The 18591-nt window shown below is 35.2% G+C and overlaps 1 protein-coding gene across 1 annotated transcript; it reads left to right on the top strand.

Moving 5' to 3' along the window:
• The first annotated feature begins 13483 nt into the window (after positions 1 to 13483).
• Positions 13484 to 16562, top strand: LOC133815631 (uncharacterized). The gene is made up of 5 exons (XM_062248448.1): positions 13484 to 13657; positions 13756 to 15373; positions 15422 to 15564; positions 15701 to 15927; positions 16043 to 16562. Exons 1-5 carry the CDS (start codon positions 13484 to 13486, stop codon positions 16560 to 16562), a joined length of 2682 nt encoding a protein of 893 aa, XP_062104432.1.
• The last annotated feature ends 2029 nt before the right edge of the window (positions 16563 to 18591 follow it).

The following is an 18591-nucleotide window of genomic DNA, read 5'->3' as shown; positions in this document are numbered from 1 at the left end:
TTACTTTTGCTAAAATCTATATAGAATTAGTCATGCTCTTTCTATGTATTTTATAAATGGTAAAAGTAATATTTGTGTTAGGTTTTATGTCCAATCTTTTATTGCATTATTGCCAATGGTATAATGTCATTTTTAGATTTCTCATAAGATTTATCTCATCTTTTCATGGTAAAGAATAATAATCACTTCAATACATGTTTGTAAAACATATTTGTGCTTCAATGTTAAATTTTCCAAATGAATAGTTGGGATGTGAGCTTCTTATTTGTGTAACTTTTGTGAATCAAAGATCCAAATAAATAAGTATGCATATTGGTGACTCTTGATCCTTCCTACTTGTTACCTATTGTTACATCACACTTTATTTTATCTTTATTTCTAATCTTTAAATTTCAAAAACAACAAAAACATCACTTGTTCTATTTTCCTCACATTATTTATCTCTAACATTTATTTAATGATTAACTTGTTTCTTTACCTCCTTGTGGAATCGACTGCTCATCTATACTACAACCACCACTAAGTGGAAATCATGTTTGGGCGTTAAACAACACGTATTGAACCTGTTCATTCATGACCTTCACAATGTCAACCAATTCACGTATTTCCTCAGTCGATTGTTGAGGTGGTGCCTGAGACTGAGTGTTTTGAGAGGGACGGCTTAACGATTTTCCCTTTAATTTGCGGCCAACTCCTTTCTGGTGGCCCCACCTTTCACCAAATACCTGACTTAGTATCTTCATTTGATCGACTGAGGAAGAATCATCGGTACCATATTCAACTGTCTGTTGAGTCTCAGCTTCAAGAGTTGACTTCAACTTAACCTGTTTTTTTAAAAAAAAAATTATAATACAAAAGAAAAATATAATTATTTGAATTGATAATAAAGTTAAACTTATATAATCTCGTTTAGCACCCTCGTTGACAAAATTCTTGTTCTTCTTTGTCCAGTAATACCACTTTCATTCCTCAATTAGGGTCGGGTTCAACTAAAAAAGAAAATGAGAATGCACTACAAAAAACGTCACTTTTGCGCCGGCAAAACCCAGATAGATTTTGCCGACGCAATTATGCACCGGCAAAGGACCGCGACGTACCCCCGTCGCTAATTTCACTTTTGCCGATGCAAAATGTAATGCACCGGCAATAGTATCTTTTGGCGACGAAAAAATACGCCGGGAAAAATAAGGATGTGCCGACAAAATTTTTTGTCACGTTGTGGAAAACACTTTTAGCGGCGCAAAAATGCGCCGGCAAAAGTTGACTATTTTAGTGGCGCATTTTTGCGCCGGGAAAGGTGTATATATCCAATGAGGATTGAAACTTTTGCCGACGTAATTTTGCGCCGGTAAAAGTATTTTTTAAATAATATTTTTGATTATATTACTAATTTTATTTTCAATATATTAATATTAATTAATAATTTTCAATTTCAATATATTAATAATTATTTAATTTTTTAGTAATATTATTTAATTAGAAATAAAATTAAAATTAAAATTTTATAAATAAATAAAAAAATTACAATTATTAATATTTATTGTCTACACCAAACATGAAAATATAAAAGTAGTTTAGTAAAATAAACGTCTCATAAATTAAACTTTAAATAAATAAATAAAAAGTTCTACAAATGAGTACTGCCCGCCTCATCATCCCCGCCCCCGTCAGCATCATCGTCCTCGTCCGAATCCTGGTCTGGTAAGTCAACAGTAAAACCAGGAGCCATTTCACCAACCTGCTTCAACAAAGCACTGAGCAGGAGATCTTGATGCCGTTGACGACTCTCAAGTTTAGTATTATGCTTTTTTAGGTTATGATTTTCTAGCATAATGTCCTCAGTTTGCTGCAAAAGGCTGTCCACTTCAGGTGGCAATTGCCCTGACATTTGAGAAGTTGACGAAGATGCTGCCCTCTTTGTGTCAATTGCCTTCAACCTAGGCAACCCCCCAAACCCTTTCTTATAACGCGAGTGGGGTCCAAGGACATCCATGACAATATCCATATCAGGCAGGAACTGACCGTCGACATTATTGCCGACACAAGAAGCAGCAAATGATACAGGGGTCGTACTCTGCGATGCTCGACGCTCGGTCATCTCATTATGCACAATAAAAAGCACGTATCTCGAATTCCAATATAACATTATTTGAAAACCTAACTTATAAATTTTTAACATAACAATATATAAAATATAACTTTATTATCTATCTGCCAACATCCTATCATTAATGACTGCAGACCAGTGATTGAAAAGAATGTAATTAATTTTGTTCCCGTATCAGGGAGCAAGTGGGCTAAAGTAAATTTGGTCATGAAAATCCATATCTGAATGAAAGTCATGAAGATGTTGTTGATATATACGGTAGGTACAGTTAATTTCATTAATGGGGAATTTACGTCTCCAAACATATACATCAACTACATTTGCATGTCTTTGATTCAGATATGGATTTTCATGACCAAATTTACTTTAGCCCGCAAGCTCCCTGATACAGGGACAACATTAGTTACATTCTTTTTTTTTATCTTAGTCCACAATCATTAATCATAAAAATATTGGCACATAGATTATAAAGATTTAATTGTTAAAAATTTAATTAATAATTAATAAATAATTACTAATTGACAACAACCAATTAATAATTAATATTTATTAATTATTTACTAAACTTTTTAAAGTTAAATGATCATAAATTAGTTAAGGTTATGCAACTTACATGTTTTATCACCTCTACATCACCAATCCATTTATCATTCTTCTTGTGGAGGTGCTCGAATGTGTTGATCATGCTCGGGAGCTCGCCAGTAGATGGGTCCATCTAAAAAAGCAAATTATTTAAACATTGTGACATTTATAATATTTTCGTAAATGTAAGGATATAGGTTATTATAATTTACGTGATGATAAACATGGGCAACGATGGATTTGGAACCGTGTCCTCCTGGTATGGTCATTTTTGCTCGAGCTTCTTTATTTTTCTTCGATATACGCTTCAAACAGAAAACAATATTCATTAATCTAGATTGTAATTTTATAATTAAAAATTTATGTAAAATCTACGGCATACCTGCTGAGAATCAGAAGCCCAAAAATCACATAGAATTGCCCAATCAAAAGAAGTAATCGACCCAAGTTTTGAATTTGCTCTCTCATTGTCCACCTCTCCTCCAACCTCTACCCAATGCTTCTTCATCGTGTGGCGCCAATCAGTCAGATGTTTTTGCATTTGTCTTACCATGGCATCGTTGATTACTGGACTGTCTTGTGGATAAATGAATTTGTACTAAAATCACAATTAAATTTGGAATTTGTTAAAATATTATGAAGATAGACAAAATATTTAATAGTGAGTTATTAAAGGTTTAAAAAATGCTTACAGATAGCCTATTTCGAATAACTTGGATATCAGCTGGTTTTACTTGTTCCCAAGCTAGTGTAGTTGGGGGTACGGTGTTATGCAAATAACGAGCCATGGAATTGTTGAACCCCTTGCCGTATGTTTGAATAGCTTTTCCAGTTTATGCATCAAACTCTACTTTCAGATGGCTAACTTTTTTGGTGGCCAGCTCTCTCTCGATATTGGCACCGTAATAAGCTCCCCTACCCCTCTTGGAGCCACCACCTGTGTCATTACTTGGTTCGGCCATTCTACATTAAAATATTCATTAATTAACTAATTCAAATTATGTATGTCTGTTGTTTTTTGTTATAAAATTAACATTTCTTCATTATGGTATTTCCAAACCTATCCTATTCCAACCTAGTGGATCCCTTGGAGATAGTAAGGAGTCATGTACTTCTCCTCATTTTTTTAAAATGTTTTTCAAACATTTAAAAAAAATGAGGAGCAGTACATGAATACATTGGCTATCCCCAAGGCATCCACTAGGTGCATCACTATTATTTTTTGTTATAAAATTAACATTTTATTACTTGTCTTTCCCAACTTACCCTATTCCGACCTAGTGGATCCCTTGGAGATAGTAAGCAGTCATGTAGTAATTCTCATTTCTTCAAGATAGTATCTCAATCCAATACTCCGCAACTTTGCCTTCGCCTCATAGTGTCGACTAACAATTCCAGCAAACCATCAAATTAATGATTGATGCACTTGTTAATAACTTTAAGATGCATCAGCTTCACCAAGAAGTTCAACGCGGAATACTTTCGGCAACCCGGGTGCAGTTCACTTGACATCTCCTTAAATAAATTGTCATACTTGTCGCGATGTTGAGGATCATCTTGGGGAGGATCATTATAGTTTCCAGTGGGAACGTCATCTTCAGCATATACATCCTCCAGGATATCCGCTATCTCATCTCTATCATGATCTTGTACCACAGCTGGTGGCGACGGCAGCGCCTCTCCATGGTAATGCCACACTTTGTAGGATTGTATGATGTCATTGTTGAATAAATGCATCGAAATTGCATTTATAGGCTGGAACTTAACATTCCCACATTTCTTGCACGGACAGTGTAACGCCCCAACTCCAGGGACCGCTACAGTGCAGATTGCAAACAGTGCTAAACTCATTAATCGAGTCATTTGGCCATAAATGTGTAACTAAGTATGATTAGCGGTTTAGGGATTAAAAAATTTGGTTAAGATATAACGTTTCATTAGAACGTTTACTATATACGTTGGGATCCCAAAATATAATTTCAAAGTCTATTACAAGAGAAAATTTACAACAGGCCATTCTAAGCGGAAAAACAGGGTTTATCCCTAGTTCCTCTTTCAAACCTCGCCCAAGTATTGGTCGAGCAGATGCATATGTACACGTCATCACCTAAGCTCTCCAACTTAAGGATGGTCCAGCTTCCTCATGCCTTTACCTGCACCACAAAGCACCCGTGAGCCGAAGCCCAGCAAGAAAACTCATATGCTCATGAACAGTCATATCATGATATCAAATCATATCTGGCATGCCTATCAAACATAGCTTTATTCAAGCATGAAAATGAATTCAAACAATCCTGGGGTGTCCAGGATAAGATATCCTGACCTTCTGATTGGAGGACTATCAAGTCAATCCTAATCAGATGAGTGTCTCAACACTTGAGGTTCTGGTAAACCATGCTGAGTGACCAACAAGCAAGTCACTACGGGGATCAGCGCCCAAAGCCATGCATATGATGATCAAAATGATCATACAGAGCTCGTCGCTCTGATCAGATGAGTGAATATCACTTGAGGTTCTGGTAAACCATACTGAGTGACTGGCAAGCAGGTCACTAATTCAAATGGAAGAGTGGCTGCTGGGTAAGCCACTAGCCTTCAACAAATGAGAGACTGATGGGTAAGTCTCTATATTAACAAATGAGTGACTGATGGGTAAGCCACACGAGTGCTTATAATATTCATCGAACTTGAGGTCGGTCCGGCATTAATGCTCTTTGAGTCATCTAATGCAGATTGTCGATTAGATCTAATCTTTGTTGGCTTGCATGGAACACGCTAAGGCTGTCCTGACTAATGAGTCAGCGCATTGTGATCAGTGCCCAGTACCACTGCCGAACCTGACTAATGAATCACAGCTCCACAGTTGATACTAACACCTTTGCCAATTCTGACTAATGAGTCAGTACCATGCACAAGTAAGCATTGCTACCAAACATATATCATATGTCAAACATCCAAAGATGGGCATTCAACATGCTTACTTAACAATTGCGAGCATAATAATGATCATGCACAAACACAGAGACTCAAGCTCTGACCAATCTCATATCCATCATTCATGGCATGCCCTAATCACATGTTTCTCGTGCATTACATGCATCACACTTAATCATCCAGCACGCCTCAGTAATAATTATATGCAAATGAGCAAGATTTCTAAGCATTCATTTTGCTATCAATGTTTACATTTAAACATCCAACATGAATTAATAATGGCCATGCATGTCACACATGGGGTGCAGTTTTCTTACCTTCGGTCCAAGCATAGGTTACCAACAAATGAGCCACAAGCACGATCCTGATTCCAAGCCTCTAGTGATAACCTAGTCACAACCACAAATGGTGATCCAATGAGTTCAAGTTCTACAACCAATCCTTGAACTAAAACTTAGCCTCCAAGACATCAATCCACACTAATCCAGGTAATAGGAATGATCCCGAGGCCTAAAACCATGTTCCCGGGGTTAAAACACGCAAACGGGCTCAAAAGCCTGCCTGAGCCGCGGCCCTGGAACCTTGAGCCACGGCCCCCAGCATAACCAGAGGCAAGCACCGCGACGCCCAGCAAGAACAGAATAAGGCACCTGCTTCATCAAGCAAGGGCCACGGCGCCCAAGAACAAGGCCGCGACCCAACTTCTGGGCAGCCATTTTCCTTCATTTTTAACCTTTTAAAACCTCCCAAAAACATGTATAAACATTCCCAAATCATCAAATCAAAGTTCCCAAACTCCCCAATGGTCCAAAACCACCAAAACCTAAGGCTCAAACGAACTAAAAACTCAACGATTCACAAAATCCAATTCAAGCTTAAAACTTTTAAAATCTTATAACTTAAACTTGAATTACCTCTGATTGAGTTGTTTCCAACTAAATTCTCTGGCTAATAAGCTTCTAATTCTCCTTAGGATTGCTATGCCTCGATCCTCGCTTGATTCTGAGTCCTAGAACTCAAGTTATCTTTGAAAACACAATCGAGAGACGAAAAGGAAACTTTTTGGGAGAGAGAATGTACAGAACGTTCTTTTTATTTTCTTAAAAGATTACTTCAAGCTTAAGTAGCTTCCAATAAAACATAATGCTCGGGGTCTCGAAAACACCCCCTGGGACATTATAGTCAAAACTTCCAGAATTTCCCCCTAATCTTACTAACTCTCAATTTATCACCAAATATTAATTCCCATTACCCAATAACCCGGTGATGCTCTAAATACCCCTTGGACTTACTCCAAGTCAAGCTTAAATCCCGTTGTGACTTTCCCACTAGCTTACCTCCTAGGATCGTCTTGTGATGGGTAACCCTGGCATAACCAAATAATAACAAAGCACCACGCCCATTTCACATATATGCCAAAAATGCCCGAAATGGCCAAAATATGAAAATCGCTCAATTAATCACAAATGGGTTCACATGCATATTTAATACACCTAAACATGCATATTATCATTAAATAGCATAATAAATCAATTATGGCCCTCCCGGCCTCCTAATCAAGATCCTAAACCTTATTAGGAAATTTGGGGCAATACAGACAGCGAACCAAACCCCGATCGTTCAACTGATTTTTGGCGATATCGAAGAACTCTTTAACACCATTTCTATACTCCAGAGACCAACGATTCCTTGCACTCATCCAACTTCTGTCGCTCGCCATCTTTAAGCGAAATAATTAAGAAAATATTAATAATTGTCTTAAAATGAGGGAAATGATAGTCAAAGTATTTCATGACTGTTTGTCTCCCTAATTATCACTAACTGATAATAATATCCTATCTTTGGTAAAAATAATTATTTATAGGGATATTTGCGGCTAAATTACTCAAACTTACAACTTACTAACACTTAAATGACACGTGGCACCACATGATTGGTACACATTATTATTATTTTAAATAATTTTTCATTAAAAAAAATCATTTTATATTTTTCATTTTTTTTAAAAAATCTAATTTATTGTTTTTCTATTTAAAAGTAACAAAAAATAATTTTTTCTCATTTTAAAAAAAAAAATCAAATTTGTTGCTTTTAATCAATTATTTAAGATTAAGTAAAAAAAATATTTAATCTTAAGTTATTGCTTGGATTTTAAACAAAATTACTTAATCTTTAATTGAAAAAAAGTAGACAAAATGATAAATAGGAAGATTTTAATAATAATAATAATAAATTAAAATTTTTGAGGATATTAACAATAAAAAATTAAATTAAAAAAAATGTATTTTTCATACTTAATCTTAAATTGAAAAAAAGTTTGATTTTTTTATTAAAAAAATGTAAATTTTATTTTTTGTTAAATTGAAAAATAAATTGAAAATTATTTTAAGAATAATAAAAATGTGGACAAATCATGTAGTGCCACGTGTCTTTTGACCACTCAACTTTAACATTTACTTATTTATTACTTTTATTTTAAAATTAATTTAATTATACATTAATTTCATTTTGTAATTTTTTATTAAATTCTTCAATTTGTATTGGATTATTTACTTAATCAATAACAATTTTATTATATTTATATTTTACTTAATTATATTTTGTTAAATCATTTATATTTTTAACTTTTTCAATTACAAAACATCTAATATTAATGTTAAAATTAAGGGTTTATACCTTTTTGGACCTTGTGTTTTTTCCTATTACCTGTTTGGACCCTGTGTTTTGACAAATTACTTTTTGGACTCAATGTTTTGTAAAATGGTTAAAATAGAACCCTAAACTCAATTTTGATGAAGAAAAAATTGAATATAACAACACAGCTTTTAAGCAGAATGATTTTATTTTTGTTCTAAATTACTAGTTTGGTAAATTATTTGTGATTTTAGTTGAGAAAACATTGACCAAAATCGGGTTTAGGGTTCTATTTTAACCATTTTACAAAACATAGGGTCCAAAAAGTAATTTGTCAAAACACAGAGTCCAAACAAGTAATGGAAAAAAACACAGGGTCCAAAAATGTATAAACCCTAAAATTAATTATTAATTATTATGATTGGTAATTTTATTTTATTTAAATTATAGTTAAAAATTATTTTTTTGATGAATTTTTATTTAATTAATTATTAAACTTTTATTAATTTTACTAACTCTAACAAAATTTGGGCAGCATAACGGCAATATTTCAAACTATCCCAAAAATTAAAAAACCTACAAATTAAACACATATATACCCAGAATATTCTCAGAACATACAAAACATATATATACATTAACAAATACATCAATTTACATATATACAAATATTTAACCACAAAAAAAATATACCAAAACTGATTTTTTTATTAATACAAAAAAAAATTATTAAATACATATTTACAAAAATATCACATTTAATATAAAACAATTTAAAAATCTAAACATACATTATTAATCTGGTTTTTTTAAGTTCATACTTTAACTAAAATACATAAATCACAAAATACAATATAATAAATATTAACAAGAAAAATTAAACAAATACATATAACACATTAAAATAAAAAAAAACATATTCAAATATGTTTTTTTTAATTTTACAAAAAAAAATTAATAAATACAAAAAATATATATTATAAAAGTAACTTAAATATAGTTTTTATTAAGAGAAATAAATACATATAAAGCATTAAAATAAAAATTAATGTTAACGGCTATATTTTTTGTAATTAATGTTAATTTTTCTAAGACTAACAAAATTTGGGCAGCATAACAGCTATATTTTAAACTATCCCAAAATTTTATAAAACCTGCAAACTACACACAAAAATATACATAATATTACTAGATCAATATACAGAATATTCCCAGAGCATGCACAACATAAACGCATATTTACTTAAAATTTCTAAAATATTTTAAAATTTGATTTTTAATTGCTAAAATTTAATCTTATTATAATACCAAATCTAATCTCATAATCTTAAGATTAATCGAATACTAATTAAATTAATTTCTAATTATGAGATTATATTAGATCATCTAATGTAATGATTTTTACTATAATATCATGCACAACATAAAATTTGATTTTTTCTTATACCTCTTTTTCTAAAATTTAAAACAAAAAATAAAAACAAAAAACAAAAATTAAATCATATATAAACAGAAATAAATAAATAAAATAAAATAAATAAATACATACAAAAATACAAAACAGAAAAAAAAAAAAAACATAAATATAAATATAAACATATACATTTTAAAACATAAAAAACATATATAAATATAAATATATATACTAGTTTAAATATATATATTAGTTTAAATATATAATATATATATCAGATTATATAATATATATATCAGATTATAAGTATATACCTGTGCAGATGGTGTGGTGGTCCGGTGGTGGCGGGGTGGTCCCGTCGGCGATGTGTACAACTGAGAAAAAGAAATAGAAATGAGAGGAAAATTAATTGGCAAAACAAACAAAAAAATAAAATAACTTACCTTACCTTGAGAGGGATGGAGCCGTTGAAGAAGAGAGGTTATGGTGAAGAGATGAGAGAAATCTGAGAAAATGAAAAAAATGGAGAAGAAGACTCGGGCGGCTGAGTTATAATGTTATGACTTTTGCCGGCGTGTTTCTTTGCACCGGCAAAAGTCTATCAGAGAAACCCTAGTTCAAAACGACGCCGTTTAAATAAGCATACATTTATCGGCGCATTTTTTGACTTTTGCCAGCGCAACGAAACGCGCCGGCAAAAGTCTGGCCACCTACCTCCTTGAAAACGTGCACAACATTAATTTCACGCTGACTTTTGCCGGCGCGTTAGGTGAATTGCGCCGGCAAAAGTCCCTTCATAATATATTGTTAAACTTTTGCCGGCGCCAGGGCCGGGCCTGGGCATAGGCGGGCTAGGCCCGTGCCTAGGGCCCACCCCTACCCAAGGCCCATTTTTTAAAATTACTAAATATTAGTTTAATTTTATTTAAAATTACATATACAAAAGGGTCCATTTTTTTCAAATTTATTAAAACTGTCTTAGGCCCACTTTTTTTCAGGGCCGGCCCTGCGGCGCAATTCCTAGCTGTGCCGGCAAAAGTAACATTTGCCGGTGCAATTTTGCGCCAGCAAAAACAATGACTTTTGCCGGCGCAATTCACCGAATGCGCCGGTGAAAGTGGTTTTTGCCGGCGCATTTCCGAATTGCGCCGGCAAAAACGTTGTTTCTTGTAGTGATGTTAGAGAACTTATAAATTCATACAACTTAATTAAGTTAATATTTTCACTTACTTTTTCATGACGAGTGGTCGCTAATGATTTCGTGTCTTGTGTTGTAGAGTACTTCATTCGGTCTCGATTTATTTTGTTCTTCATGGAGCGCGCAATAAACTCTGGACTCCTGAAAAACTCATAATTTTTTTCCATTCATCGGCGTTGACATCTTTGGGTGGATTCTTTAGGACCTTGTCCCAATCATCTTGTCATTTTTTGAACTTTTTGAAGTGGGCGTGCCACTTAGTTTTCCTATCTCGGTATCTCTCAGCCATCTCAGCATCGATATTGTCAATGAGCGTGGTATAATTTGGCCACCCATCTATTTGATAGATGTGCTACAATCAAGAGAAAACATGTTAATCGTGCTGGAATTATAATACAATCATTATTAAAGTAAATTCTAGCAATTTTACCTTTACTTAACTAATGGCATTGTCCTTATACCGTTTTGGGACACTAGTCCAATCCTTGTAATATCTGGAAACGCTGATGTGACTTGGGTGCCCAAAAAGTCGAACACAAACAGCATTTTCCATTCCCATCACCTTGTACGTAATAGGGTCAACCACTATGGGGAGTGGATGTCCAACTTCTTGCCTTCTGTCGTCTAAATTTTTCCCAGTAGCAGGCCCACGACCTTTTCTCTTTGGTGGAGCTATTGTATTGTTTTAAATAAGTGCATCATATAATTTAGTATGTTGTATAATAAAGTCTAATTAGAAATAAATAAAGAATAAATTTTAAAAAACCTAACTCACAACTAGATGGAACGTAGTAGGATTTGGTGGATCTTAACCACCACCATCTCTGCCATGGTATGAAGCTACATCTGCTGACATCTTTAAACTAAATATGACCAAATTTGTTTGTTAGTATGAATATCAGATATATATTATTTATGAATATATAGTTGTAATCACCACAAAATTATTATTTAACATTTCTGATTACAAATCCACAACATAACAAATCCATAATTCCACAAATCATTCAACATTTCAGATATATAATTATTTAAATATAAAGTTTTTCTTAAACAGATACAATAACTTAGTGCAATAGTCATTTTCATCACTTATCAAATTAACATCTATTGGTGAAATATGATTGGTGTTATCATCATCACCAAGGTCAACAAGTAAATCATCCTCGTCATCAGCTTCTTCTACGTCTTCGACTTCTTCTTCTTCATAATCATTAATAAAATCATCGGTATCTTGAGCATTCGAATAAGGTCGAGGGACGGTGCCTATGAATGTTGCTGGTTGATTAGATTGTTGAACAACCAACTCCCTGAGCTCAACAGTCAATATGAAATTGGATGAGTTTGTGTCATGTACAACATCAATATCAACAATCTGATCAGAATTGTCCGAAATATCCCAAACTTGCCTATGATTCACTTCTTCAACAATTTCTAAGCTCGACCTCTAAGTACAGCATCGAGATAGAAAACTTGTTTAGCTTGGCTAGCAAGTATGTACGGTTCATCTTTATACCATTCACCGCTCACATTTATACTGGTGATATTATTTTCAGTAATTGTTTTCTTTTTTTTTGGGTCTTTGTTGAACCATTTACATCGAAACAATACCACTGAATATATACCAGTATAAGATACCTCCAATATCTCTTCAAGTTGTCCATAATAGTTAAAACCTTCTGTCCCAGCAACACACACTCCACTATTTTGTGTAACATATCGAACTCCATTCACTATACATGCTTGATATGAGTACGCCAAAAGACCAGACCCAGATCCTAAAGCTAGCAACTCATCCCCATTCTCCAATGATCCGAGCTGGTGAAAGTCATGTATCTAAATATAGCAAAAAAATAGTATAATAAGAAACTTATATTTCAATCTAAAAACAAAGAATATCCTAGTTATAGATTACCTTCTCATGAAACTAGGAACGAAATCCTTTTTTGTGCAAAAGGTTATGATCGCCCAATGGATCCCTCTGTTTGATCTCAAGAATGTGTTCGTTGTTGATTAACATAGTGTTACCATTACAGTTGAAATATGTTACATTAAAAATAACGTAAAAAATATAGTTAAATTAACCTACTCCATATAGACTTCAATTTCTGAATAATTCTCCAGTATGAACCACTCAGCTATGTTCCGAGTCTTTTCGTCAAGAGACACTTGAAATCCCTTATTCAGTGGGTGACATTGAGATTGAACACTGAAAGTTGTCTTGGAACATAAACTTTATTCGCATTTCGATCCAGGCGATTAAATTTGGTTTCCACGCCTTTGAAATACATGGAACAAAATGTTAAAGTCTCATCTACCACATATCCTTCAGCTATGGACCCTTCAGGACGAGCTTTATTCCTAACGTAGTTTTTTAATTTTTTCATATATATTTCAAACAGATACATCCATCTCATAAATACTGGCCCATGATAACTCTACAAAAAAGAGTTATTTTACCACATTTTTTATGCTAATTGTTGCTTAATTCTTGAGTTTTTAATTAATTTATTATGTTAATATAATTCTTTTTCAACATTATTTTTCTTCTTGAGAGTAAAGTAGAAAAATATTTTCCCGCGTTTTCTCTCTCTCGGTGATCTGCGTCGGAGCCATGGCAAAGGGAGCTAGGAATGTGGGGAGACCTAAGGCAAAGGGCAAAGCTAAAAAATCTAGTCCGTCTTCTTCTGATAAGATTATAAAAACTCGGTTGATGGACGCGATCTTGGGCGTGCTAGAGTTGGAAGTTACTGAGGACATGGAAATGGGTACTGATCAGTTGGGTAGGGTACATGCGCTAAGGAGCCAGAGGCAATTGCAAATCAATCCTCTGAATTTCGACAAGACATTGCATATTGGGTGAATGCGACTACTCGTGTAATGCAGGCTTTGGAGTCAGGTGAGAGATATTCTTCTCTGATTCTACGCCCTCTATGTTTTGATATGTCGACAGGTGATTCAACAGTTAGATTGGAGAACCCTCTGACTAAGGAAAAGAAATTTGGAATTAAGATTGAATTCGAAGACATAACTGAGGAGATCAACTACTGGCAACCTTCAATTGTGTGCTATGTACTTGGATCGAAGCCACCAATGAGTGTTATGGATGGCTTTGTGAGGCGTCTATGGAAAGAGAATGTGGATAAGGTAGGAGTTCTTTCTCATGGAATATTCATTATCAGGTTTCACACTCTAGAATTTCGTGATAGGATTCTTGATGGAGGTTATCTATTTTTTGGGAAAAAGTCGATGGTTATGAAGCCATGGAACTCTGTTGATGATTTTTATAAAGAGGCTATTACATTAGTACCTACTTGGATTCAATTGGGAGGTTTGGATATCAAATATTGGGGTGAACGCTCTCTTTTTAAGATAGTAGGGCAGATAGGAAGGCCACTTCAAGTTGATAATATCACCAAATGGAGGGATATGTTAAGCTATCCTAGAATTCTCATTGAGGTTAGTTTGGATCAGGAGTTTCCAACTAGCATTGGGTTCTTGAATGAATTTGATCAAGAGATTGGGCTCCAAGTTGAGTATGAATGGCTTCCGATTGTTTGTCACCACTGTTCTGGTTTTGATCATGAAACTCAACTATGTAGGAAGAAACAACCAGTAAAACAAGAATGGGTGCCAAAGCAGACTAGGAAAGAGGTTTCGGTGCAGAATAATGTTGATGAAGATGGTTTTCAGGAAGTGAGTAAGGGTGCTAAAAGGCAGGAGCATAAGTCAAGTCCTATTCTAGTGACAAATCAGTACCGTACATTGGCTGAGGAAATTGTAATAAAGGAGGTACAGAGGCCAAATACTGGAGGGGGGGAGATCCCTCTATTTGTAATGGATAAAATACTATGTTGGAATGTTCGAGGGATTATCAGTCAGCACAAGCATTACGAAATCAAGCAATTGATCAGCTCAAAGCGAATGGGGCTGGTTAGTCTTCTTGAAACAAAAGTAAAGAATAAAAGCATGGGGGTATTGTATTCGAGTTTATTTTCTGGTTGGTGTTTTACCAATAACAATCCTTGGGTAGATAAAGGAAGAATAATTGTTGCTTGGAATCCAAACATGTACTCTATTGATATTAGAGAATGTACAAATCAGTTAATACATTGTTTGGATCAAAACCCAAATAGGGAAGGTCGATTTTTCATCACCTTTGTCTATGGCTTTAATGATGAAAGAGCAAGGGGAAGGCTGTGGCAAGATATTCAAAGGTTGGATTTGCAAATTGATGATCCATGGATGGTGGTAGGAGATTATAATGAGATTCTATATAAACACGAGAGAATAGGCAAAAAAGTCAGGAAAATGGCAGACACAGCATGCCGAGATTGTATGATTTCTTGTCAGCAGGAGGATCTAAAATTTTTAGGATGTTATTTTACTTGGAATAACAAGCAGCAGAATGATGAACGAGTTTATTCAAAGATTGATCGTGCAATGGTTAACTCGAAGTGGACTGATGTATTTCAAGAGTCTGAAGCAAATTTCCTTCCTGAAGGTATTTGTTATCACAGTCCTATTATTATTTCCTTTTATGTTGAGACAGATTTGGGGAAGAAACCATTTCGTTATTTTCGTATGTGGAAGGAGGCTACTTCATATAAGGACCGAGTTAGTACTTCTTGGAGGGTTCCTGTTTATGGAACTGTTATGTTTAAGGTGGTTACAAAATTGAAGAGGTTAAAACAGGTCCTTTTAGAGATTAACAGAGAAGGATATCAGGACTTACAAAAGGCAGAAATGCAAGCTTAAGGTTCAGTTGTTGGAGACACAGGGAGCGTTGCTTAATGATCCTCTTAACTCTGGTTTACTGAAGCAAGAGTAGTTAGATAGTGAACGTTTTTCTCATCTTCATAAAGCATACATCTCTTTTTTGGCTCAAAAAGCTAAATCAACATGGGTACTTAATGGGGATGAAAACACTCAAGTTTTCCATGCCTCCTTGAAAGCGAGAAGAATACAGAATAGAATTTTGTCCATCAAAACTGAAACTGGTAGTTGGGTAGATACTCCAGAGGGTGTAAGGGATGCTTTTCTTGGCTTTTATCAAAGGTTATTAGGGTCTAATATGCAACAGAGGAGGAAGGTAATGCAGGTCATCGTGAATTTAGGTCTTGTTATTACTGAAGTGCATAATAGTATCTTGTCCACTGAGTTCTCAGCACAGGAAGTTAAGGCAGCCATCCATTCCAGGGATGAAAGCTCCTGGTCCAGATGGATTCAATAGTTCTTTCTATCAGGATAATTTGCAATTAGTTGGCTCGGAGGTCAGTGCTGCAGTTTTATCTTTTCTCTCTTCGGGTAAACTTCTTAAGGAGATCAATGCTACCTTTATCACTCTTATCCCTAAATCTGTATGTCCTGATACTGTAAGCGATTTTAGACCCATTGCTTGTTGTAATGTACTATATAAAGTAGCCTCCAAGATGATTTGCTCACGGCTTAGAGAGGTACTACCTGATTTGATTGCGGAAAATCAAGGGGGATTTGTTCATGGGAGATATATAGCACATAATATTATGATATGCCAAGATTTAGTGAGACATTACGGTAGGAAAAACTGCAAGCCGAGTTGTATGATAAAGTTGGATTTAAGGAAAGCTTATGATACCATTGAGTGGGACTTTATTGAAGAGATGCTAAATGCCTTCAACTTTCGTCAGAAGTTTATCAATATCATTATGTGATGTGTTAGAACACCAAGGTTTTCTCTGATGATTAATGGATCATTACATGGATTCTTTGCATCTAAACGAGGATTACGACAAGGTGATCAAATGTCGCCATTACTTTTTGTACTAGGTATGGAATATTTGTCTCGCATTATGCTCAAAGTGGGTTCTATGCCTAGATATAAATTTTATGATAGATGTGTAATACTAAAGATGAATCATCTCTGTTTTGTGGATGACATTTGTAATGCCCCAAATTTCCTAATAAGGTTTAGGACCTTGATTAGGAGGCCGGGAGGGCCATAATTGATTTATTATAGTATTTAATGATTATATGCATGTTGATGTGAATTATATTATTATATGATGGTGAATGCATGCATATGGGCTCATATGTTAATGATAAGGGCATTTTGGTAATTTGGCCTGTTGAAGGCATATTTGAAAATTGGGTGCATATTGTAATTTGTAAGTGAGATTTCATTATTATGGAGATATATTCGAGCTATTCGGCATGAGACGGTCATATATAATGGATTAGCGGTTTCGTCATAACGAGGTCAATTTTGGGGTAATAGAAATGTTTATTTGGTGATAGATTGGGAATATTTGAGATCAGGGTGAAATTCTAGAAGTTTTGACTATAGTGTCACCGGGGGTGTTTTCGGGACCCCGAGCACTAGGTTTTATTTGAGGTTACTTAAGCTTGAAGTGGCTTGACAGATAAGAACGTACGTTAGAAACTTCTCGTTCTCTCTCAAAACAGTCCATTTTACCGTTTGAGCCTCTTTGAGGGAATCTTGAGTTCTGGGAGTCAGAATCAAGCGAGGGTCGAGGCATAGCGATCCTAGGAAGGATTAGAAGCTTCTTAGCCAAAGGATTTTATGAGAAACAACCCAATCGAAGGTAATCTAAGTTTGAAGTTTGAAGTTTTTAAAGTTTCTAAGCTTAGAATTGGACTTTGTTAATTGTTGAGTTTTTGGTTGGTTTGAGCTTTGGATTTTGAGGGTTTTGGAGTATTGGGAAGCTTGGGAACTTTGATTTGATGATTGGGGAATGTTTGGGTATGTTTTTGGAGGATTTGGAGTGCTTGAAACACGTTTGGGAATGGCCCAGGGTTGGGGGCCGCGGCCCTATTCTTGTGCGCCGCGGCCCTAGTTCGATGAAGCAGGTGTCAGGAATTTGTGCTTGCTGGGCGCCGCGGCCCTTGATGGAGGGTGCCGCGGCCCTTGCCTCAGAGAACCCTGGGGGCCGCGGCCCAAGGTGCTAGGGCCGCAGCCCTTGCCCTGTTTTCACCCCGTTTGCTCGTTTTGACCCCGGGAACTTAGCTATGGGCCTCGGGAGTGTCCCTACTACTTGGATTAGTTTGGATTGATCTCTTGAGGGCTAGATATTGGTGTGGAACCTTTGATTATCATGTTATTGATGGTGTTCCATATTTGGTTATGATTAGGTGACCGTTAAGGGCTTAAAGGTTGATCGTTCTCAAGGGTCGTTCTTATATTGGTTCTAGCTCGAATCTGAGGTAAGAAAACTGCACCCTGTGTATATGTGACATGCATGACTATTATGATGCATGTTGGTTGGCTATTGAGTATGACATGCATGGCAATTCCTGATGCATGTTGGATGTTTAAATGTAAACATTGATAGCATAATGAATGCTTGGAAATCCCGCCCATTTGCATATGATTATTATTGAGGCGTGCTGAATGATTAAGTATGATGCATGTGATGCATGAGAAACATGTGATTAGGGCATGCCATGAATGATGAATATGAGATTGGCCAAAGCTTGAGTCTCTGAGTTTGTGCATGATCATGATTATGCTAGTAACTGTTTAGTAAGCATGCTGAATGCCCTACTCTTGGATAACTGGAATATGTTACATATTGATAGCATTGCTTACTTGTGCATGGTACTGACTAATTAGTCAGATTTGGCAAAGGGGCTAGTATCAACTGTGAAGCTGTGACTCATTAGTCAGGTTCGGCAGTGGTACTGGGCACTGGTCACGTTGCACTGACTCATTAGTCAGAATTG

Source organism: Humulus lupulus, chromosome 2 (genome assembly GCF_963169125.1).
Source record: "Humulus lupulus chromosome 2, drHumLupu1.1, whole genome shotgun sequence".
Taxonomy (NCBI): Eukaryota; Viridiplantae; Streptophyta; class Magnoliopsida; order Rosales; family Cannabaceae; genus Humulus; species Humulus lupulus.
This window is presented reverse-complemented; position numbering and strand designations above follow the sequence as displayed.